The sequence below is a fragment of the Vombatus ursinus genome, unplaced genomic scaffold (genome assembly GCF_900497805.2).
Source record: "Vombatus ursinus unplaced genomic scaffold, bare-nosed wombat genome assembly UNPS02014959.1, whole genome shotgun sequence".
Classification (NCBI taxonomy): domain Eukaryota; kingdom Metazoa; phylum Chordata; class Mammalia; order Diprotodontia; family Vombatidae; genus Vombatus; species Vombatus ursinus.
The window spans coordinates 12,592,528-12,611,268 of NW_020954737.1; the positions used below are offsets into that span (position 1 = coordinate 12,592,528).

At 36.3% G+C, this 18,741-nt stretch overlaps 2 protein-coding genes across 3 annotated transcripts in view; one reads left to right on the plus strand and one right to left on the minus strand.

Moving 5' to 3' along the window:
• PPP2R3A (protein phosphatase 2 regulatory subunit B''alpha) overlaps positions 1-6,262 on the plus strand; it is a 190,248-nt gene extending 183,986 nt beyond the window's left edge. Inside the window, exon 14 of the mRNA XM_027845207.1 lies at positions 5,879-6,262. Within this exon, the coding sequence (XP_027701008.1) occupies positions 5,879-6,005 (127 nt within the window). The 3' untranslated portion in view covers positions 6,006-6,262. The remainder of the gene's footprint in view (positions 1-5,878) is intronic.
• A 4,483-nt stretch (positions 6,263-10,745) lies between these two features.
• MSL2 (MSL complex subunit 2) overlaps positions 10,746-18,741 on the minus strand; it is a 51,337-nt gene continuing 43,341 nt past the window's right edge. For both annotated transcript variants that reach the window (XM_027845209.1, XM_027845208.1), the window contains one exon: positions 10,746-14,710. In XM_027845209.1, the coding sequence (XP_027701010.1) occupies positions 13,119-14,630 (1,512 nt within the window). In that variant the 5' untranslated portion in view covers positions 14,631-14,710 and the 3' untranslated portion in view covers positions 10,746-13,118. The remainder of the gene's footprint in view (positions 14,711-18,741) is intronic.

Genomic DNA, 18,741 nt, shown 5'->3' on the forward strand with positions numbered 1-18,741 from the left:
AGAGACAGAGCAAAGCACAGACCACAAGATGAGGTGTTTGGGGGCCTTAGTAGCTGGGAAGTGTAACAAGATGGGAAGGGTAAGAAAGGGCCAAGTTATGAAGAGCTCTAAGTACTAAACAGATCCTGGAGATAACAGGGGGTCACTGGAGTACAGAGAGACCAACTGGAAGGCCTTTTAAGTAGTTAAGTGACATAGTGAATAAAGTGTTGGACTTGGAGTGAGGAAGACTTGAGTTCAAATCCTGCCTAAGACATTTACCAGCTATATTTCTTCATCTGTGAAATGAGGATTATGGCACCTACCTCATGAGGTTATTGAAAGAATCAAATAATGTACATAAAATGCTTCACAACCCTTCAAGTACAGTATAGGTAGTAATTCAATCTTGAATTGATCTTTTCACAAATAACAGAAATGAAAAGTTTTTTATATATAATAATCACAAACTAGATTTACATAAAATAAACACGATTGTTTATATTTAACTTGTATTTCTATATAAACAATATTACGTAAAATATACTTAAGTTTCAGTAACCATCTTTCCAACTTTTTAATCAGTTTATTAAGTGCCTACTATATGCCAAGTACTGTGTGAAATGTTGGGGATACAAAGAAAAGCCAAAAACAGTCCTTCATGATATAAACCATATAAATTAGGGGTAGTCTCAGAAGGAAAGCAGTAAGATTAAGGACTCAAAAAGTCTTCCTGATTTGCACAGACTTTCAATTGCAGTAGACCAGGCAAGAAATGATTAAGGGCCTGAACCAAGATGGTAGCTGTGTGAATAAAGAGAAGGGGAAATACCTGAGAGATGTTGTAAAGGTAGAAACAACAGCAAGTAAGATAAAACTTGTGGAGGAAGACAAGCATGACACTAAAGTTCTGAGCCTAGATGACTGGAAGGATGATCATGTCCTCATCTATAATAGAAAAGTGTACCATCAGATCGGCTAAGATAAGAAACAAACAGTAAAACAACAAATGCTGGAGAGAAAACAGGTACACTGATGCATTGTTGATGGAATAATATATTGTCTGCATTCTGAAGTTCTTTGGAACTATGCCTTAAATGTTACTAACTTCTCCATACCTATAATAGACCCAATAATACCACAACTAGGTCTGTACCCCAAGATTTTTTAGAAAGGGGGAAAGGACCCATACATACATAACTGTTTTTCATGGTGGAAAAGATCTGGAAACAGGGAGGATGCCCACCAATCAGAAGGAATGGCTTATGGAACATGACTGTAATGGAATATTACTGTGGTATAAAAGAAAGGATGAAAGGGACAATTTCAGAAAAACCTGGGAAGACTTGTGTAAACTGATGCAGAGAGAAAATAGGCAGAACCGGGTGAACAATTTATACAATACAACACTGTAGAGACAAAAAACTAAAAGATATAAGCACTCAGATCAATGTAATGACTAGCCATAATTCCAGAGGTCCAGTGATACAGCATACTATCCACCACTTGATAGAGAGGAGACAGACTCAGGGTACAGAGTGAGATTTTTTTGGACATAATGAGGGCATTTGTTTGCTTGATTGTGCATTTCAGTCCCAAAGGTTGTTTTTTTTCCTCCTAATTGGAGGGGAGAAAAAACAATTAGGTCGAATTTTTTAAAAATTAACAATTATAGTAAAATTGGAAAGAGGTTAGGGTTTGAAGAAAAAGATGCGTTCTGATTTGAACATGTTGGGTTTGAGGTATTAAAAGGCAGTTGGTGATGTGTGACTAGCACCTGAGGAAGATAGGACTGGATATATACATCTAGGAGTCATTCTGGTAGAGATAACTGAATACATGAGAATTGCTCAATTTACCAAGTGAAACAGTATCGAAGGAAACGGGCCCAAGACAGAGCCATGGAGGCCATAGTTACTAATTGTGATGTGAAGAACCAGCAAAGGAGACTGAGAATGAGAATTTGAACGGCTATGAGAAGCAAAAAAGAGCAGTGTTCCAAAAACCCAGAGAGAAGGTAATCTAGTGTCAAATGCTACATAAATCAAGAAGGATAAAGATTGAGAAAAGGTTATTAATTTGGCAATAAAAATAATTACTAAGCTTGGAAAACAGTTTCAATTGCTGGAATCAGAAGCCAGACTGCAGAGGTCTTATAAGTGATTGAAAGGAGTAACATAGAGGCATATGTAGCTTCCTCAAGAAATTCAGCCATTAACAATTCAATAAACATTTATTAAGTGCCTACACTGTGATAAATGCTGGGAAGGAGAAACGACTATTTATAGATACAAGGATCAAGGAAATTTGTTAAGGATTAGGGGAGGGGAGAAACATGGGCATATTTGTAGGCATGGGGGGGGAGATAAATCAGAGATTGAAGATTAAAGTAGGTCCTAATTCCAATGATAAAGGGATAGGACAATCAAGAGGTGAGGTTTATCAGGGTGTGGCAGTTGGATAAAGGGGCAAAAGACTCTAGGAAAAAGGATAAGAGAGAAAATAGTGTAATCAGTGCAGGGTCAGTGGCTTGAAAAAAACTGAGGGGTAGAGGTACTAGAAGTCAGAGTGAGAATGAAGAGTTAGAAGGCATAACATATAGAATGAATAAAAGTTATGATCAAAACATGTCAACATGGAAATAAAACTGCTGAGTAACAGAGGATATGACCGTCTGTATAGCAGAGATGGACTAAGTCATAAGTCATAAGCAGATTAAGGAAATGGGAGGTCAGAGTATTTGAAACACCAGCTTGTCTGTTTCATTCCACCTAGTAGGAGAGCAGGAGTTGGGATCAGAAAGTGAGTGTATGTAAGGCAGGCATTGAATCCATTAAGGAAAGAGAATTTTCTAGTGGTAGTTCAACAGCCACCAGGATCTGAATTGGTTAGCAATTAGAGAGTACTTAGCATGGTGCCTGGCACATAGCACAAATGCTTGACAGATTAACAAAAGTTAATTTAATGCATTGCTAAAAATCTCACTCCCTGTATAGGGCAGTATAGGGCTAAAATCCGGTCTTCAGTTAATTAACTCTGGGAATATTTAACTTGGAGAAAAAAACAGGGGACATAACAACTCTTAAGTTTTTGAAGAATAAACCATGTAGAAGAGGAATCAACGTTTGTTTTGCTTGGCTTAAGGAGGAAGAACTAGGAGTAATGGAAGAAGTTATTTAAAAAAAAAAAAGGCAAATTTATTCTTGAGGTAAGGGAAAATTTGCAAAACAACAACAGTATCCATAAATGAAATGGGATGTCTCAGAAGGTAGTCGGTTTCCTCCTCACTGGAACCATTTGTCAAGTATGTTGTGTAGAGGATTCTGTTCAGGTAGAGGTTGGCCTAGGTGGCCTTGGAGTTCCTTCCCAACTCAGATTTTGTGATTCTGTGGAAAGAAATCAGGGGAAAGAGTCAAAGAAAGGCCCACATAGAGAAATTGAGTCAGTTAAAGAACTACCAGTCCAGTGCAAAGAAGAAAAAGCATGGTCAGGGCTTAAAAGCTAAAGTTAATCTTTAAAGAGTTTGTTGAACTTTAGCCCAGGTTCTAAAGCACCTTCAGGCTATGTTTAACTCTGTCCCCAGCTTGGGTCCCTTTCAGTGGTGCTCCCACACCACACCCATTTTGCTGTTTCCCGTACCAACACCCTATCCTAAATCAACCCCTTCTAGAGACCTTCCTTGGCCACAAAACTCTGACAAAGTCACAAAAACATAGACTTGGGCTACTGGAAATTCAGGTTTTCTTTCATTTCAACCCTTTCTGGATAATTAGCACCATTTGTATTGCTCTTCTGTCGATTTTCCAATACTCCCTACCAAAGCACCCAGGAAAACTTCCTTACTATCTCTCCCCCAGTCAGTTACATCACTTCTGGTATGACTGTATTCCAGGAACATCCAGCAGAACTTTAATCCAGGATAATCAATGAAATAGATTTGCTTCTCAAGACATGTTGCCATTCTTCTTCTCTAATGCTAACCATTCTTAACTTGTATTCTATCCATCCACTTCCTTCCTCTTTCTGTGAATCCCACCAAGGTTTGTTGTTCCTCAGTTCTTTTTTTTGTATGTATTCTCCTTTGAAGAATTCATTGCCTTGCACAGCTTTTTCACAATGTCTTTATGCAACTAAGTTCTCCATTTCCTGTTTCACTTAAAATCTTTTTTGGATGACACCTAGATCTCTACTTCCAAATCCCAGTTTCTTTTAAGCGCATCCATCCCCCAAATTATATTTGAATGTCTTACCATCAATTTAAACTCAGCACGCTCTTAGCCTTTCACCTCCTCTCCAGTCCTTCCTCCACACAGACTCTAGTCTGGCCTGGCATTTTAAACCCTCTGACTCCCATCTGCCTTTTATTTATTATGCATATTGTCTCCTCCAGTAGAAGGTAAGCTTCTTGAGGGCAGGAACCATCTTTTTAATCCCTTAAGTGACACTGAAGTTGAAAACTAAACTCAAACTTTCTCCATAAAAAAAACCCTTGCATTGCTGCCAAAAGTATCATTACATTCCCAGTCACACAACCTTAAGACAAAAAACTTAGTCATTTTGCCCCATCTTAGGGACCTATTAATTGTTGTTTCTTAATTTATTACTGGAGAAATTTCTCATACATATGTCCCTTTCTTCCTATTTCCACAGCCAGCATCCTAGGCCAGTTTCTTAGTGCCTCACAAATAGACTATTGAACTAATCCCTAACTAGTCTTCCCTGCTGCATGAGTCGATCCTGTGAACAACCAGAGTAGCACATTCTTTAAGACACTCCATGTCTTTCTCTTGCTCAAAAATCTTTAATGAAACATCACTGCTTAAGGATGAAGTCACAACTCTTTAGCCTGACATTCAACTTAAGCACAATCTTTCTTATCACATTAAATGCCAAAAGTGTCCACTCTATATCCTTTATCCTTAACAATATATATTTCCACTTTTACATACGACCAATACATATACCATTACATATGCCATATACCATTATTTTGGGTTTGTTTTTTTTAACCATGTAGCAAATTATCACTTTTTTTGGGCACCACTTAACGAGTATGATAGTTCCCACTGCTACCACTAGGTGGCAATAGTGATTACCTCCTTCCATTGCAAAAAAAGCATTTACAGTCTGACCACTAATTAGCATTCTTTCATGCACTTTTGACTACTAGCTCTTTAAAGCTTATGATGTAGCCACTAGCATTAATCATTGGCCACTCTGATTTCTTACTGGCACTTTAGCTTTTGAGAAAGTTAGAAATATCTACTACTGTTAAAATCCAGCCTTGGATGTGTATTATAAAGTACACTAAGCAGCAAGTCGGGTAGCCTAGGGGTTTTCTGTGACCTTAGGGAAGTCACTTAGGACTCTCTAGGCCTCCTTTTCCTCATGTTGAAAAGGAGTTTAATGGGATGACCTCTGAAGTCTGATTCAAATGTAAGTTTTTATACAAGTAAAACAAAGAACCTCAAATTCTAAGGTTAACAGTAATTGTCAATTATGTTCTATATTCACTTAACTGATGTGAAGCACTTGGTGCAACACACACACACACACACACACACCCTCCCTCCTTCAATCCCTCCCTCCCAAATTCAAGCTCTGGCTCTGTCACATAACAGGCTAAGTAATCTGAGATAGTCTCTCACCACCTTAATTTCAACAAGTAAAATGTGTTCCTTATTTATTACATAGTTATTAGAGGTCAAATGAAAGTTATGTGAATAGTCTGTAAACTCTAAAGCAAAAACTGTGAAGTTATCGGAGAACAGGATCTGATGTACATATTTTCCCACCATATTTGCATCATTATTTTGTTATTTCACTATTTATACCATCTTATCACAATGATCCACATATATATTTAAAATTAAAATAGAAGTTATTTTTGTTCTTACAGCTCCTTTGAAGAATATGAAGCAGATGAACCTGTTCCTCCCTCTGAACTTGGAAACAAAAGGGACAAAATAGTCATCTCAAGCCTTTCGGAGAAATGTGGAAAGCTTCACTCAGTAGATGAAGAGTAGCTGCCAATCCCAGTGAAGCCAGCACACATGTATCTTAAAGTTTATTTCCTCATGGAAAGGATATTTTGTATACTGCCACTTAAAATCTTTCATGTCTGTAAATGTACAATTGCACTGGATTAACTTTAAATGGTTTTGTGCAATAGGTCTGAATGCACATTTTAACTTGGGGCTTTTCCAATTTCCTTCACAGCTATCAATTTTCCTTAATGCTATAATCTATGGAAAATGAATAGAATTTTTACATACCACTAAAAGGATATCAGTCAGTTGCTTACCCTTTAATATATTAGGGCCATTCTACACATAAGTGCTCAAAAATATTAGGCAAATATCTCCTAGCTTCACTGTGTCCCTCCAAATATAAAAAATACACGTGTGGTTCATTCACACACACACAAAAAATATCAAGTCATAAAACTAAGGCATGAAAATTTAATCTCTGTGAAATGACTCAAATCCACTTGTCCCCTGGGTGTAAATGTGTTTAAATATTTCAAAGGGATTTCTTTTAGTTATGAACATGGACTACACAGTACGAAGATCAGCTTACTCATTCGTTGTAGTTTTATAATTAATAAGCCAAAAGGCTAAAGTTACTTCATCCTCAAGTGTTATGAACCAACAGTCATAACTCTTCTTTCAAGCTAAGTAAATTTCTTTCCTCCAGGGTCATTTGACTGAATTAAAAGGGAGAAGTAAAATCCTGATAGCACCTATCATTTCCAAAAAGGAAAAATTAAGTTATGAACAAGTTGGGGCAGCGAGGTGGCACAGTAGATAGAGCTCCGGCTTTGAAGTCAGGAGGACCCAAGTTCAAATCCAGCCTGACACCTGACACTTAACTAGCTGTGTGACCCTGGGCAAGTCACTTAACCCCAATTACCTCACCAAAAAGTCAGAAACAAGCAACAATGTGTGTATGTATGTGAGTGTGTGTGAACAAGTGCAGGAGCCTGACTCCTTAATTGAGAGTAATCTCAATTTATACACCTATAAATAATTATGTCTGGAGAGAAAAATGGGAATTGAATTAGGACCTAACAAATTTCATTACCCAAAATCCCCTTATCCACTGTTTTCTTCAGTGGAAAGAAAAAAGCCAACTTGAAAGCATTGGGAAATTTGACTCCTACTTTTTTTTTTTTTTGGTGAGGCAATTGGAGTTAAGTGACTTGCCCAGGGTCACACAGCTAGTAAGTGTCAAATGTCTGAGGCCAGATTTGAACTTTTTTTTACTTTAACATGAATAAACTTTTTTTTTTAACCACAACCCACTTTTTTAAATCTCTAGATTGGACTTTCATAGGAAAATGAAATAAAAATTTAAATTATTTTCATACAGAAAAGCAAATCTGTTTGTGCCCTGCGAAGGCAGGAGGTAGTTGAGAATGTGTTTCCCAAAAAATACTCCATGAAACCACAATGCCACCAAATTCTACAATATCTAGTAGCATTTTTTCTTACCTTGAAAGTAAAGAACAGGTAGTAAATGATGATGAAAATTTGGAATACACACTTTTAAAGATACCTTCTGCCAAAAGCATCTTTTGTCCTAAACTTTTTGCCAAAACTGCTAGTGGTAACCAAATTTAGTTCATTTTACCTTCTCACTGCCCCCTCTTTTGGTGAGGGGTCAAATGAACAATGAAATAAAGCTTGGGCAACAGTGAGAAAGTAAGAAAACCCAAGAAAATTCAGAAAATGTATCATTCATTCAACCTTTGAATAACCAACAATTCCTTATACTTACTTCCAAAGTGAGGATTCCAATTTCTTTAGTTGCTTTATTTACCCTTCATTACTAGAAAGTGAACTTTCATTTAAGTTCAAAAAGGAAATCACATTAACAAAAATTCTTACTTCTCCCAGAAGGAACTCAAGAATAGAACTGACAAATCTGTGGAAAACACAAACCTGTGGCAAACCAAAAACCCTAGGATTAAGGCTTCTTTTCCTGATACAGTTAATTGCATTTACCTATAATTCTAAATTTTTTCCAGCAGAAGAAATCAACTGTTTTTGATCTTGCATGGTATGATAAAGGATAATATGATTTTTCTAGATAATAAAATGAATGTAGTATAGATGATCTGACATTCGTAACGGCCTATACTGTTTCACTTAGACTCAGGAAAGAACAAAATTAAAACTCAGTTCTGTATTTTAAAATAATACAAGCTAGACTCGTTTCTCGCCTTCATTTGGCCTATTTTGTTTGATTTTGCTTCTCTACTAAATTCCCCATGCTTTTAATATATAATTCATAGGTAATTTTGTATTTTATTCCATAAGTTAAAAAAAACTGCCAATGCCATTAAAAATGACCAAAAAAAAAACCAAAAACTTTTTTTAATTAAATTTGTAAGGTACCTACAGTTTATAAGGCTCTCAGGCATATTTCTAAAATAAACATACTCAGTATCTGAGAGCTTATTTAACATAAAAAAGGAATCTGTAGAACTGGGTAGTTTTGTTTAATTTTGCTACAGAAATCATGCCGACAATATTTCAGAACTAGCAACACCATATCATAATTCCCCGATACATCTTAATGAATGATGCTTTCAGTGTTATTTATTATGGTCTTAATACTATGCAACACAAAATAAAATTCAATAGCATAGCACTAATTGCTGTGAGACAAATAATTAAGTACAATTTTATGGCTTTTTTCCATGCATCTTATCCCATTTCTTTGTATAATATTTGAGTAGTGTTTACAGTGGCTAAAGGTATAATCAATTAAGTTGAGTGATTTGTGCCGACTTGGAAAATTTGTTGGGGGGGGAATGGAAGGGGCGCATGGTTTTATCTTTGATTCACTTTGTTTTTCCCCTTTTTGAAAACCAAATAAAGGTATATGCAAAGATGAATCTTGTTTATTACTACCGTAACCCATAGAATATCTGAATTGGAAGTAACTTTAGAGGTCATCTAAGTCTAACCTATACATGACCTATCCCTTCTACAAAACTTCTGACAAGAGGGTCTATTCAAACATCTAATGGGGACTCAATCACTAGCCTACCTATTGGGACAGCCTGTTCCTCTTTGAGATGGCTCTTACATTAGAGCATTTTTTCTTACACTTAGACAAAAATGCAGCTTCTAACTTTCATCCATTGGTAATAACTCTGCCCCACTCTAGATCCAAACAAAGCAAATCCTCTTCTACATGTCAGCCAAGTGCATTATCATGTATTCATTGGCACAACCAGCTTTCATGTCATTTGCAAACATGGTAAGCATACCATCCAAGTTGCTAATGAAAAGGCTGACCAAAAAAGGGCTGGTGACCACATCTTATGCTACTCCATGAAAGTTCCTTCAGCCTAACGATTTCTTCCTTAATCACAGGTCTTCTGGATCCACCTAACTTCCATTTGGCTAACAATCTCTCCATCTTACCTACAAGGTACCATTAGATACTTTTATCAATACCTTGCTGAAATTCAGTTACAGTTTATATTTAGTTGATTTAATCTAACTAAACTACTAAAAACAATGGAAGAAAAAGAGAAAAGTCAGAATGGCATGACTTGTTCCTGATAAATTCATACTAGTACTTACTGTTCAACTATTCTTTTCCCTATGTGCTCACAAACCAATATTTTAATAATGTATTTTAGAATTTTGCCAATAACCAAACTCAGAACCTTTTAAACAATCCACTGCTTTCCCCTTTCATAAACAAGATTATTTCTTTTTTCACCAGTACTGCATTCACACCCAACAATTCTACAAAATGCAGCAATACTATCTGCAAATTATTGTTTGTTTCATTGAACAAGTGTCTTACCTGTTAATTCTGTGATATTAGGCTTAAAATATGTAAATAAGTTTTCACCCTTCCCCTCCATTTCCAATTTAAAACTCTTTTGGTCATATACATCTCCATTCAAATACATTCTTCCTGACTCTCAATAACATGCACTCCATTCTGGGTCACGTGTTCATTCCTGTATCTAAAACCTTGCCCCAGAAATGTAAATAAATGCTATTTGCCCTGCAGACCATTTTTAATTTAGCAATAAAGGATATATCCATATTTGAAAAAGAAATTTTAATTTATAATATGGTACCTTAGATATCAAATTCTCTTAAATCTATTTCAGAAGTTTTGTGAATTTAGTTTTTAAAAGTACCAAGTGCTATACATTCAGTAATATAACATTTTAAAACTATCAATTTCTAAATCTAAACCACTGTATTTTGGTATCTCTTCATGTGCAACAACACGGAATATGCTTCTACCTAGTTGTTTTCATAAAATCTACTTTTCTTCAAGTTTTGAGGAAGCCAAAAATTTGTTACCTCTTCTAAACTTATGACTCCTGCTAGCAAATCTACACAGGAATTTAAACTTAGGCTATCCAGCAAGATAAATTTTTAAACTACAAAAGTTCCACCTCCAAGCATAAAAATAAAGGTTTCAGTTAACGTTCCTCACAGGATATCAAAAAGAAAGTAAGATGTGTCATTGTAAATAACTGTGGCCAATAAAAGCAACTTAATTCTTCTGATCGTTTCAGATCTTCTGAGACAATTGGACCTCTTCAGCAGTTTATCTTCCTTTTAAGCCACTAGTCATCAGTCTTAAATATTTACAGGATGTAGAAAAGCAACAAATATAATCATAAAAAACAAGATGTAATCAAATTGTTATTCCTTAAATTACATATTAGAAAACATTGAGTGCATAACATCCCAAAGCCCTCAACATTCTACAACATAGAATTAGAAAACTAACATTTATTGATAGACTTAGGGAATAATACATATTTCAAAAAACGTGGCAGTGAGAATACCAGCATAAAAAAGGGAAATTTGTGTTAAAAACAACCTGAAATCATCACTTTCAACATTACACAACAATCAGAGGTCTCACATACTCATGGTTTCCACATTTTCTAAATTGCCACCATCCCATGCAGCAATAAATAGGAAACTAAGGTAATCACATTAAATTTGGGAAACAATCGGGTAACCCTGAATTTAGAGTCATAACATCAGCTGCATTAAGAATACCTATGGGCCTTGCAAAAATATCCCAATTAGTCCATTTCTAGTATTTTCTTTGCAATAATCATTTCTGGAATAAATAACTAATTTACATTTTAAGTTATAATCATCAACTCATGGAAGTAGTTTCTATGATATGGCAATTTTTGGTCAACACAAAATTATTACAAATTCTGACCAAATACATTTTTCATATGACATTGCTAACACATGACTTAAATAAAATCTTGAGAAACTAGGGGTAGCAAATAAAGACAAGACGACTAAGAAGCATTTTCCACCATTTACTCTTGTTATCAAAAATAGTTCGACTCTTCTTGCAAAACAAAAACAAAATAGTACATACTGGACACATACATCACATTTTTCTTCCTATGGCTTTAGCCCCCCCACCCCACCAAAAAGAGACAAAAAAAAAAAAAAAACCCAACAACAAACAACAACAACAACAGAAACAACTCTACCTGACCACATTCACAGAAAATGACACCAGGGTACACTACAAAACAGAAGGAGGTGTCATCTGCTCTGTGTCCAAAGGTTTTCCCTCGTTTCTTGGACTAGGTGAGTAACCATCATTGTACATGCTGTGTGCCAAATCAAAACATATCTTCAATGTTATGTCAGATCTCACTTGAGATGGTGGACGTAGTAGAAATTGGAAAGTTTCTAGCAGTATTTGTCTTAACATGTTGTGTCAAAACAGCGACTCCCCTTTTAAATCAGTAGGGTATTTCTTTACAATCTAGGGTATTTCTTTACAATCTAGTCAGTCCTTGTTTTTGTTTGTGCTGTGCTCTTTGAAAAGCAACTGACTAGATTTCCCTTCAACAGAATGTTTGTGACTCATCTGTCTCCCCAATATGAAAGGGAAGAGGTGGATTTAAACTGAAACATTTTTTGTGCTTTACATGCAAAAGAGCATTCTAAAGAAGATTCCCCTATTTTCAAACCTACCTAAAAAATACATAGGCTTCATATAAAGGTGTTTTTTTTTTAAGTTTCTATAAAGAAGCCTTCATAACCAAATAGCACCTTTTTAACTAAGAGCCATATTCAAAATAATGTATGTTACAAGAAACTGTTACAAAAACCAAAAATGAAGAAGTGGCCTATGGCAGTAATATAATGTATAATAAAAATCTGGACAAGTTGTAGGGCATTATTCCAAAATTATTTTAAACAAATCCCAATTTCTAAAGGAACTACCTATTGGTTCATATATTTATTTTGTCACCTAGTACAGTCTAAATTCAAATGCCTTCAGAATAAAATGGCTCTTCTCCACTTCCTTATGTAGCCAATTAGAACATTGCTCAAAGTGAAGGAAGAACTTTATACATTTTTTTAAAACCAGAAATTAATCAAGACTTAATACAGGGGGCTCAACTTAGAAAAGCTTATAGCATTGACAGCTTAATGTTTTAAGTCTAACTGACAATTTCAGTTCTTTCACTTAGATTTCTTAAGCATTTCTAATGAGGGGCAAATTTTCTCTTTCATAATACTGATTTATGAACTGCTACTTACACCACGTAGCCAATTTTCATGATCAGAAATGCTATGTCAGCACAAAGGTTGGGCTGGATACATCAGCTTTTCAACAGGAGAAATCGATGGCTTTTTGGAAGCAACACAACCTCCCTCCCTCCCTCTCCCCCCCCACCAAAAAAAAAAAACCAAGCTAATGGCTACTTTTCCACATAAAATTAGCACAATCTTGATGGACTGACTAGATACCACTTCCTTACATTTAATCAGAAACTTTGATTACGCACAAAGCATGACCAGAAACAATGAGGTTAATGTTATTTTCCTTGCCAAAGATCATTTTGTATAAATCAGTTGCATCAGCATTTGTTCTCAAACTATGAGGTTCTGTAAGAACTAAGGACATATAGTTGTAGGGTTACTCCTCCATTATCTGCAAACTATTTCCCCGACACTAACACATATAACTTAGCAATGAAAACACTTGATACAAGTGATCTATATGCAGGAGCTCCGGCAAGTTAAACCAACAGAACCATAGCTGCCTTAAAACTGTAGCTATTTCCCTAACAGAGTAGGGTGAAAAGACAGACTGACTTAACAGTCATATCTCATGTCTATAGCTTCATCCAAACTTTTATCATCATGTGTACTGGCAGCTAAAAACGTAGTTACTGGTGACCCTGTTACATTAATTACACTGGTGCTTGTGCTGGCATTGCGCACAGCAATGCTGGTCACATTAATGCCCAAAGTAAGCCTGGTCTGCTCCAAGGCCTTTTCTGGCACTGCAAATGCCTCCAGCTTCTTCTCACCATTGGCCATATATGAGTTTTGGCAGCCACGACATATACAGTCTAAGCAGGCTTTACGGTTAGAGTAGCAAGGGCAGCGTTGGCCTCGGCAGGTAAGAACACTTGGATTTTGAGTAGCACGTCCACACTTACACCCTTTCTTCTCTTGTGGCTTTTTGTACACAGTCTTGGTAGGACTTCCTGGCATAACATTATTGCTAGGAATCTTTTCCTTTGTTGCTTTATCTTTTGTTTTCAGAAGACCTGGTTTGGCTTTAGGGTGAGATTTTTTGGGTCCATGTTCCAAATTCTTTTTCATGCTTTTATTAGATAAAAGTACAGTTTTGCTGATTTTGGGAGTAGTGCCTCCATTAGGAACAGTGGCTATAGGCTGAATAGAGATTTTGCTTTCTCGTTTCACTGTCACAGGAGCTGATGCCCCCAGTGTTGGGCCCCGGATGATACTAGAAATAGGAAGTGGCTGAACTTTCTCACTATCACTTTCTGACCTTGATCGTTTTCTATTTAACTTAGCGACCTTAGGTGTTGCTGCTGTACATGATATCCCATGAGGTGATGGATTGGTGGACATGAAAACGTGGCTAAGAGGTTGGGAAGAGAGCTGCATAAAAGGTCCATTAGATACACCAGCTTCCAAGTTAGGCTGCAAATTAGAACAAACCACCTCTGTATTTGAAACAGTTTCTAAGCTCCGGAGTACTTCCTCAACACTAAGTAATAAAGAGTCACCAGGTTTTATATCTTCACTGAAACTGCAGATATTGATGCCTGGACACAAGTCAGTAGAAACTGAGTCACAGACAGGTGGCAAGCTATTAGATATATCTTCAGTTTTTATGTCAACTCCAGTGTTACATACATCAATTGTATTTGAATGTTCAGGTGAAGGAATATTTATACCAAACTTATCTATTGAAAGACCATTACAAGTAGGCAATCCATTGATAACAGAACTGCTGATATCAATATTGAGTGTGCTTTCAGGTACTGGGGATAAACTAGTTTGAGGGTCATTAGTAGGTTCTGAGGTTGAAGGTAAAGGGGAATGTGTCAAACACAAAGCAAACGATGAATCTGAGGGTTTTTCCATCTCCTCACAAAGCAAAGATCCATCTTTGAGCAATGCCAAAATATCAGCAGAACAATCAACTGCTTCAATTATGTCCCGTGCCAATGTGGTTTGTGTTATATATTCACATAGTTTTTTGTAGCAGTTTACTAAGATGCTTAATTGTTTATTCTCCTCAAACTGTTCATAGTCCTTGCACCAGCTACATGACGGCTTCATCATCATTTTCTTGCCTTTACAAGTTTTGCAGACATAGTGTTGACATGTCGAGTTGGTGGGAGCAATAGGATCTTGCAGCAAATTTCCTAAAAGAAAAGGAAGGAGGAAAACTTTAGTATAACAAAATCTAAATCTGCATGGGCTAGACGTGAGCTGGAATTAAGGTGAGTTTCCATTTACCTTGTCACATCTAAGATCTCCTAAAGATCAGGTTACAGTTAGAAAAAGAAACTTCCTAGGACACCAAAACAATACTCAACAATTGGGAAATGTCTTATGTCAAAAGAAAACAAAGAAGAAACTCATTATCTATACTGCTGCCAACTTCCCATGCCTTTATTTGAAAACCAGGATCTTTCTTGCTTATGTGACTAAAATCTTTCTATCTATACTATGACCCATCTTTTTGCTTCTTCTATACCCAAGGACTATTGAGGTAAAAGGTGAAAGCCATTTCACGAGATGGAAGTAGATGAAATGGTTGAATAAATGTAACTTTAAGGACTGTATTGTGAATTCTCTCTACAGAGAAAAACTGCAAAATTAAATTCTCTCTGTCCCTAGCGTCACTGGTAGCAGCAGCATGAAGGGGGATGCCATCAAGACAGTATGAATTTAAGAGTTTTCTGAAATGGAATGAAGAGGCAATTTTAGGTTATCCTAAACTATTTCACGTTATGTAGCTAGAGCTTAATTCACAAAATGGGGTCAGGACAAACTTTGTTGTTTTTCCAACAGAAAGAACTCTTAATATTCTGAGAATTGTCATTACTGTTGAAATATGTAGAAAATCTAACAAGCAGACTGCTCTTTAAAGACAATATCCATTTGGATGTATAAATCCTGGTGTCTCTGCTTTAAAAAATTAGTTTCTTCATCTTTTCAGGGTAAAAATTTTAAAAGGCATAGAGTATCTACCTCCTCCTGCATTATCATAACATGGTTCTATTATATGATTTGACATTGTATGAATTACCAGAATGAACTATACACTGATACTGACATGAAGAGAATTAACAATGTATTCAAACATAAAACCATATTTTATCAACACAATCAAGAAATGTATGTAATATACAAACCAAAGCTATAAACACAAATTTATGGGTTATTTTTATATTATTTACCATTCTGGATGAGTTGTGTTTCAAAGGAGGAAGGGAAAAGGTAAGAACAAAAGGGGGAAAGAAGGTCTACTTTAAAAGACATAAGTTAATTAATTTTATGCCAATGTCTGTCCATCTTAGAATGAAAAACCAAGGGCTATAGTCTCAATTTTATTCACCCAAGTGATGACAAAAAACTAAAGTTAAAAGTAGTATTATTAAAGAGAACTGAAGTCTAATTTTTCAATGTAGGCAAGAACCAACTATAATTATGACTCTGATACATAAAATATAATAACTTGCCAAACTTAAAAGTTACAAGTTACAATGACCCATACATATACCCTAATCATAGGAACCTGTCTTGAGATACCTTCCCTTTAATTCCCACTTGGAATAGTTAGTCCTTGCGTACAAAAGAGGCAAAAAGATGGGTCACAGTACAGTGAGAAAGAATTTAGTCACCTAAGAAAGATCCTGGTTTTCAAATAAAGGTAGAAGGAAGTTGGCAGCAGCATATGATAGTGGGTATTTTTTCTCCAATGAGATGGCACATCCTGGGGTCAGGACAAAAGAGATTCAATGCATGTATGCCCCAGACTAATACATATTCTCACTGTATCTTTTGTTCTGTTTCCCATCAACAAATTACAACTAGATAATTTTAACTGACCAGCACAGTAACTCCTTTAGGTTGAACATAATGAATAAGTCAGGCAAGTGATCAAGGGCCTAGTAATAAGTTATATTTGTTTAACAAAAATACAGTATCCCAAAAGTGGTCTTCACAGCATACAAAAGTTATAAAAAGTCAGAAATGTCTCTAAAATAATTACACATAACAGTTATGTAAATAAAACTTGAGCTTAAAAAAAAAAAAAAGAAAGAAAGATCTTGCTAGGTGGTACTGTGCATAGAGTACCAGCCCTGAATTCAGGAGGACCTGAGTTCAAATCCGGCCTCAGACACGTAACACTTACTAGCTGGGTGACCGTGGGGCAAGTCATTTAACTCCATTGCCTAGCTAAATAAATAAATAATTTAAAAAAAAAAATCTTGGAAAGAGCAGAATATAGCAAATTTTCTCCAAGACATATATATACACGCATACACACATATGTATGCATGTGTGCATATGCATGTGTGCACATATGCGTACGTGTGTATACATGTTTCAATATCCACTGTCGTACATTTAATGCCAATTTTCTGCTCAGAAACCCTCCCAACTCCCTTCCCACTGTCTTAACAAATAACTCTACCTAATGCCAGTCTGAATCTGGCATTCAAGGCTGTCAACCTAATTTCAATCTACCTTTACAGCTTTAACTCACATTTTCTCCTCCACATATTCTAGGCTCCACCTAAACATGCTTTCCTGACTCTGTCCCTGTGCTCAAACCACTCCCTACACCTTAAATGGTCATTCCCTACCATCTCTCCTCCTTCTTTTCCTTACTCTTATTCCTAATTATGTATGTTGCTATCTTTCTTTATCCTTCACAGATCAGTGGCCCCCTCCTCCATGCAGTGTACTCTAATAAATTACTGAAGAGTCCATTCTCATTAATGACTCCTAAATCTAGCCATCCAATTCTGCCCTTAAAAACTTAATCCTGTTCCTCAAACTACTTATAAACACCTCCACTTAAATACAACACCAAAAATTAAGCTCATCATTTCCCAAGCTTATCTGTCAATACTACAATTACTTCTAGCTAGTCTCCCTTCTTCATATCTTGCATCCAACAGCAAACTAATCATCTAAATTGTTTCATCACATCACTAAACATCTCTAATCTAAAACTAACTAGTGACTTTAGAAAGTCACCATACTCTTTCCCCATCACTATATTTACTACTCTAAGGTACAAATCGTTTTCTTAGTAAAGCCAATCACTTTACATTTTCCCTGTAAACTTCACACCATCAAAATCATCTCCATAATTTTCTTTTTTGTTGAAAAACATTTAACTCCTATGAAAGTACCAGTAGTTCTATGCCCACTTTACAAGACAACCAGTGGATGTATTTAGGGGTAGGGAGGGGAGGAGATGGGCACAGATCTGCCATTTAATACTCATAGAGTGCCAGTGCAACAGTATAATCTTTCTCCATGGAGTAAGAGCTTTGCAAGACAACTTAAGGTAACCTTTTCTTCGGGAGCCTGTTCTCAAAAAAGAAACCATTTTCCATCTTATTTCTGGGTAAAGGAAAATGGGATTGGGAAAACAAACTTCTAGTCAGAATTTAAAATGTATCTTTAACTCTCCCCAACCGCCCATCTCCCTTTCTTTTACCATTTTCCCAGTTCTTAGCATTACCATTTCTCCATATCCAACTTCGGGCAACTAGGTGGCACAATGGATAGAGAGCTGGTCCTGGAGTCAGGAAGACCCAAATTCAAATCTGGCCTAAGATATTCACTAGCTATGTGTGATCCTGGGCAAGTCATTTATCCCTGTCTGTCTCAGCTCTTCATCAGTAAAATGAGCTGGAAAAAGAAATGACAAACCACTCCAGTATCTTTGACAAGAAACCCCCAAATGTGGGTCCACAAAGACTCAGACACAACCGAGTAAGTTCTAACCACACTATCCTATCCAGATCTCCGCACCCAGGAAGTTGCCAGTGCACCAAAATTACCTTTTTTACTGTTTTGTTTTTTTTATTTTTTGCTATGCAATGGAGTTAAGTGACTTGCCCAGGGTCTCACAGCTAGTGAGTGTTATGTGTCTGAGGCCACATTTGAACTCAGGTCCTCCTGACTCCAGGGTCAGTGCTCTATCCACTGCACCACCTAGCTGCCCCAACCTTTTTACTGTTAATGATAATTACATTACTTCACACGAAAGTGGAATTGACATCTACAACTCACTCTCCCAGGCACATTTGTTTAAAAGATCACTTCCAATACGTAGAATAAAATTTTTCACTTCATTAGCATACAATATATGACAGTGAGTGTGTGTGTGTGTGTGTGTGTGTGTGTGTGTGTGTGTGTGTGTGTG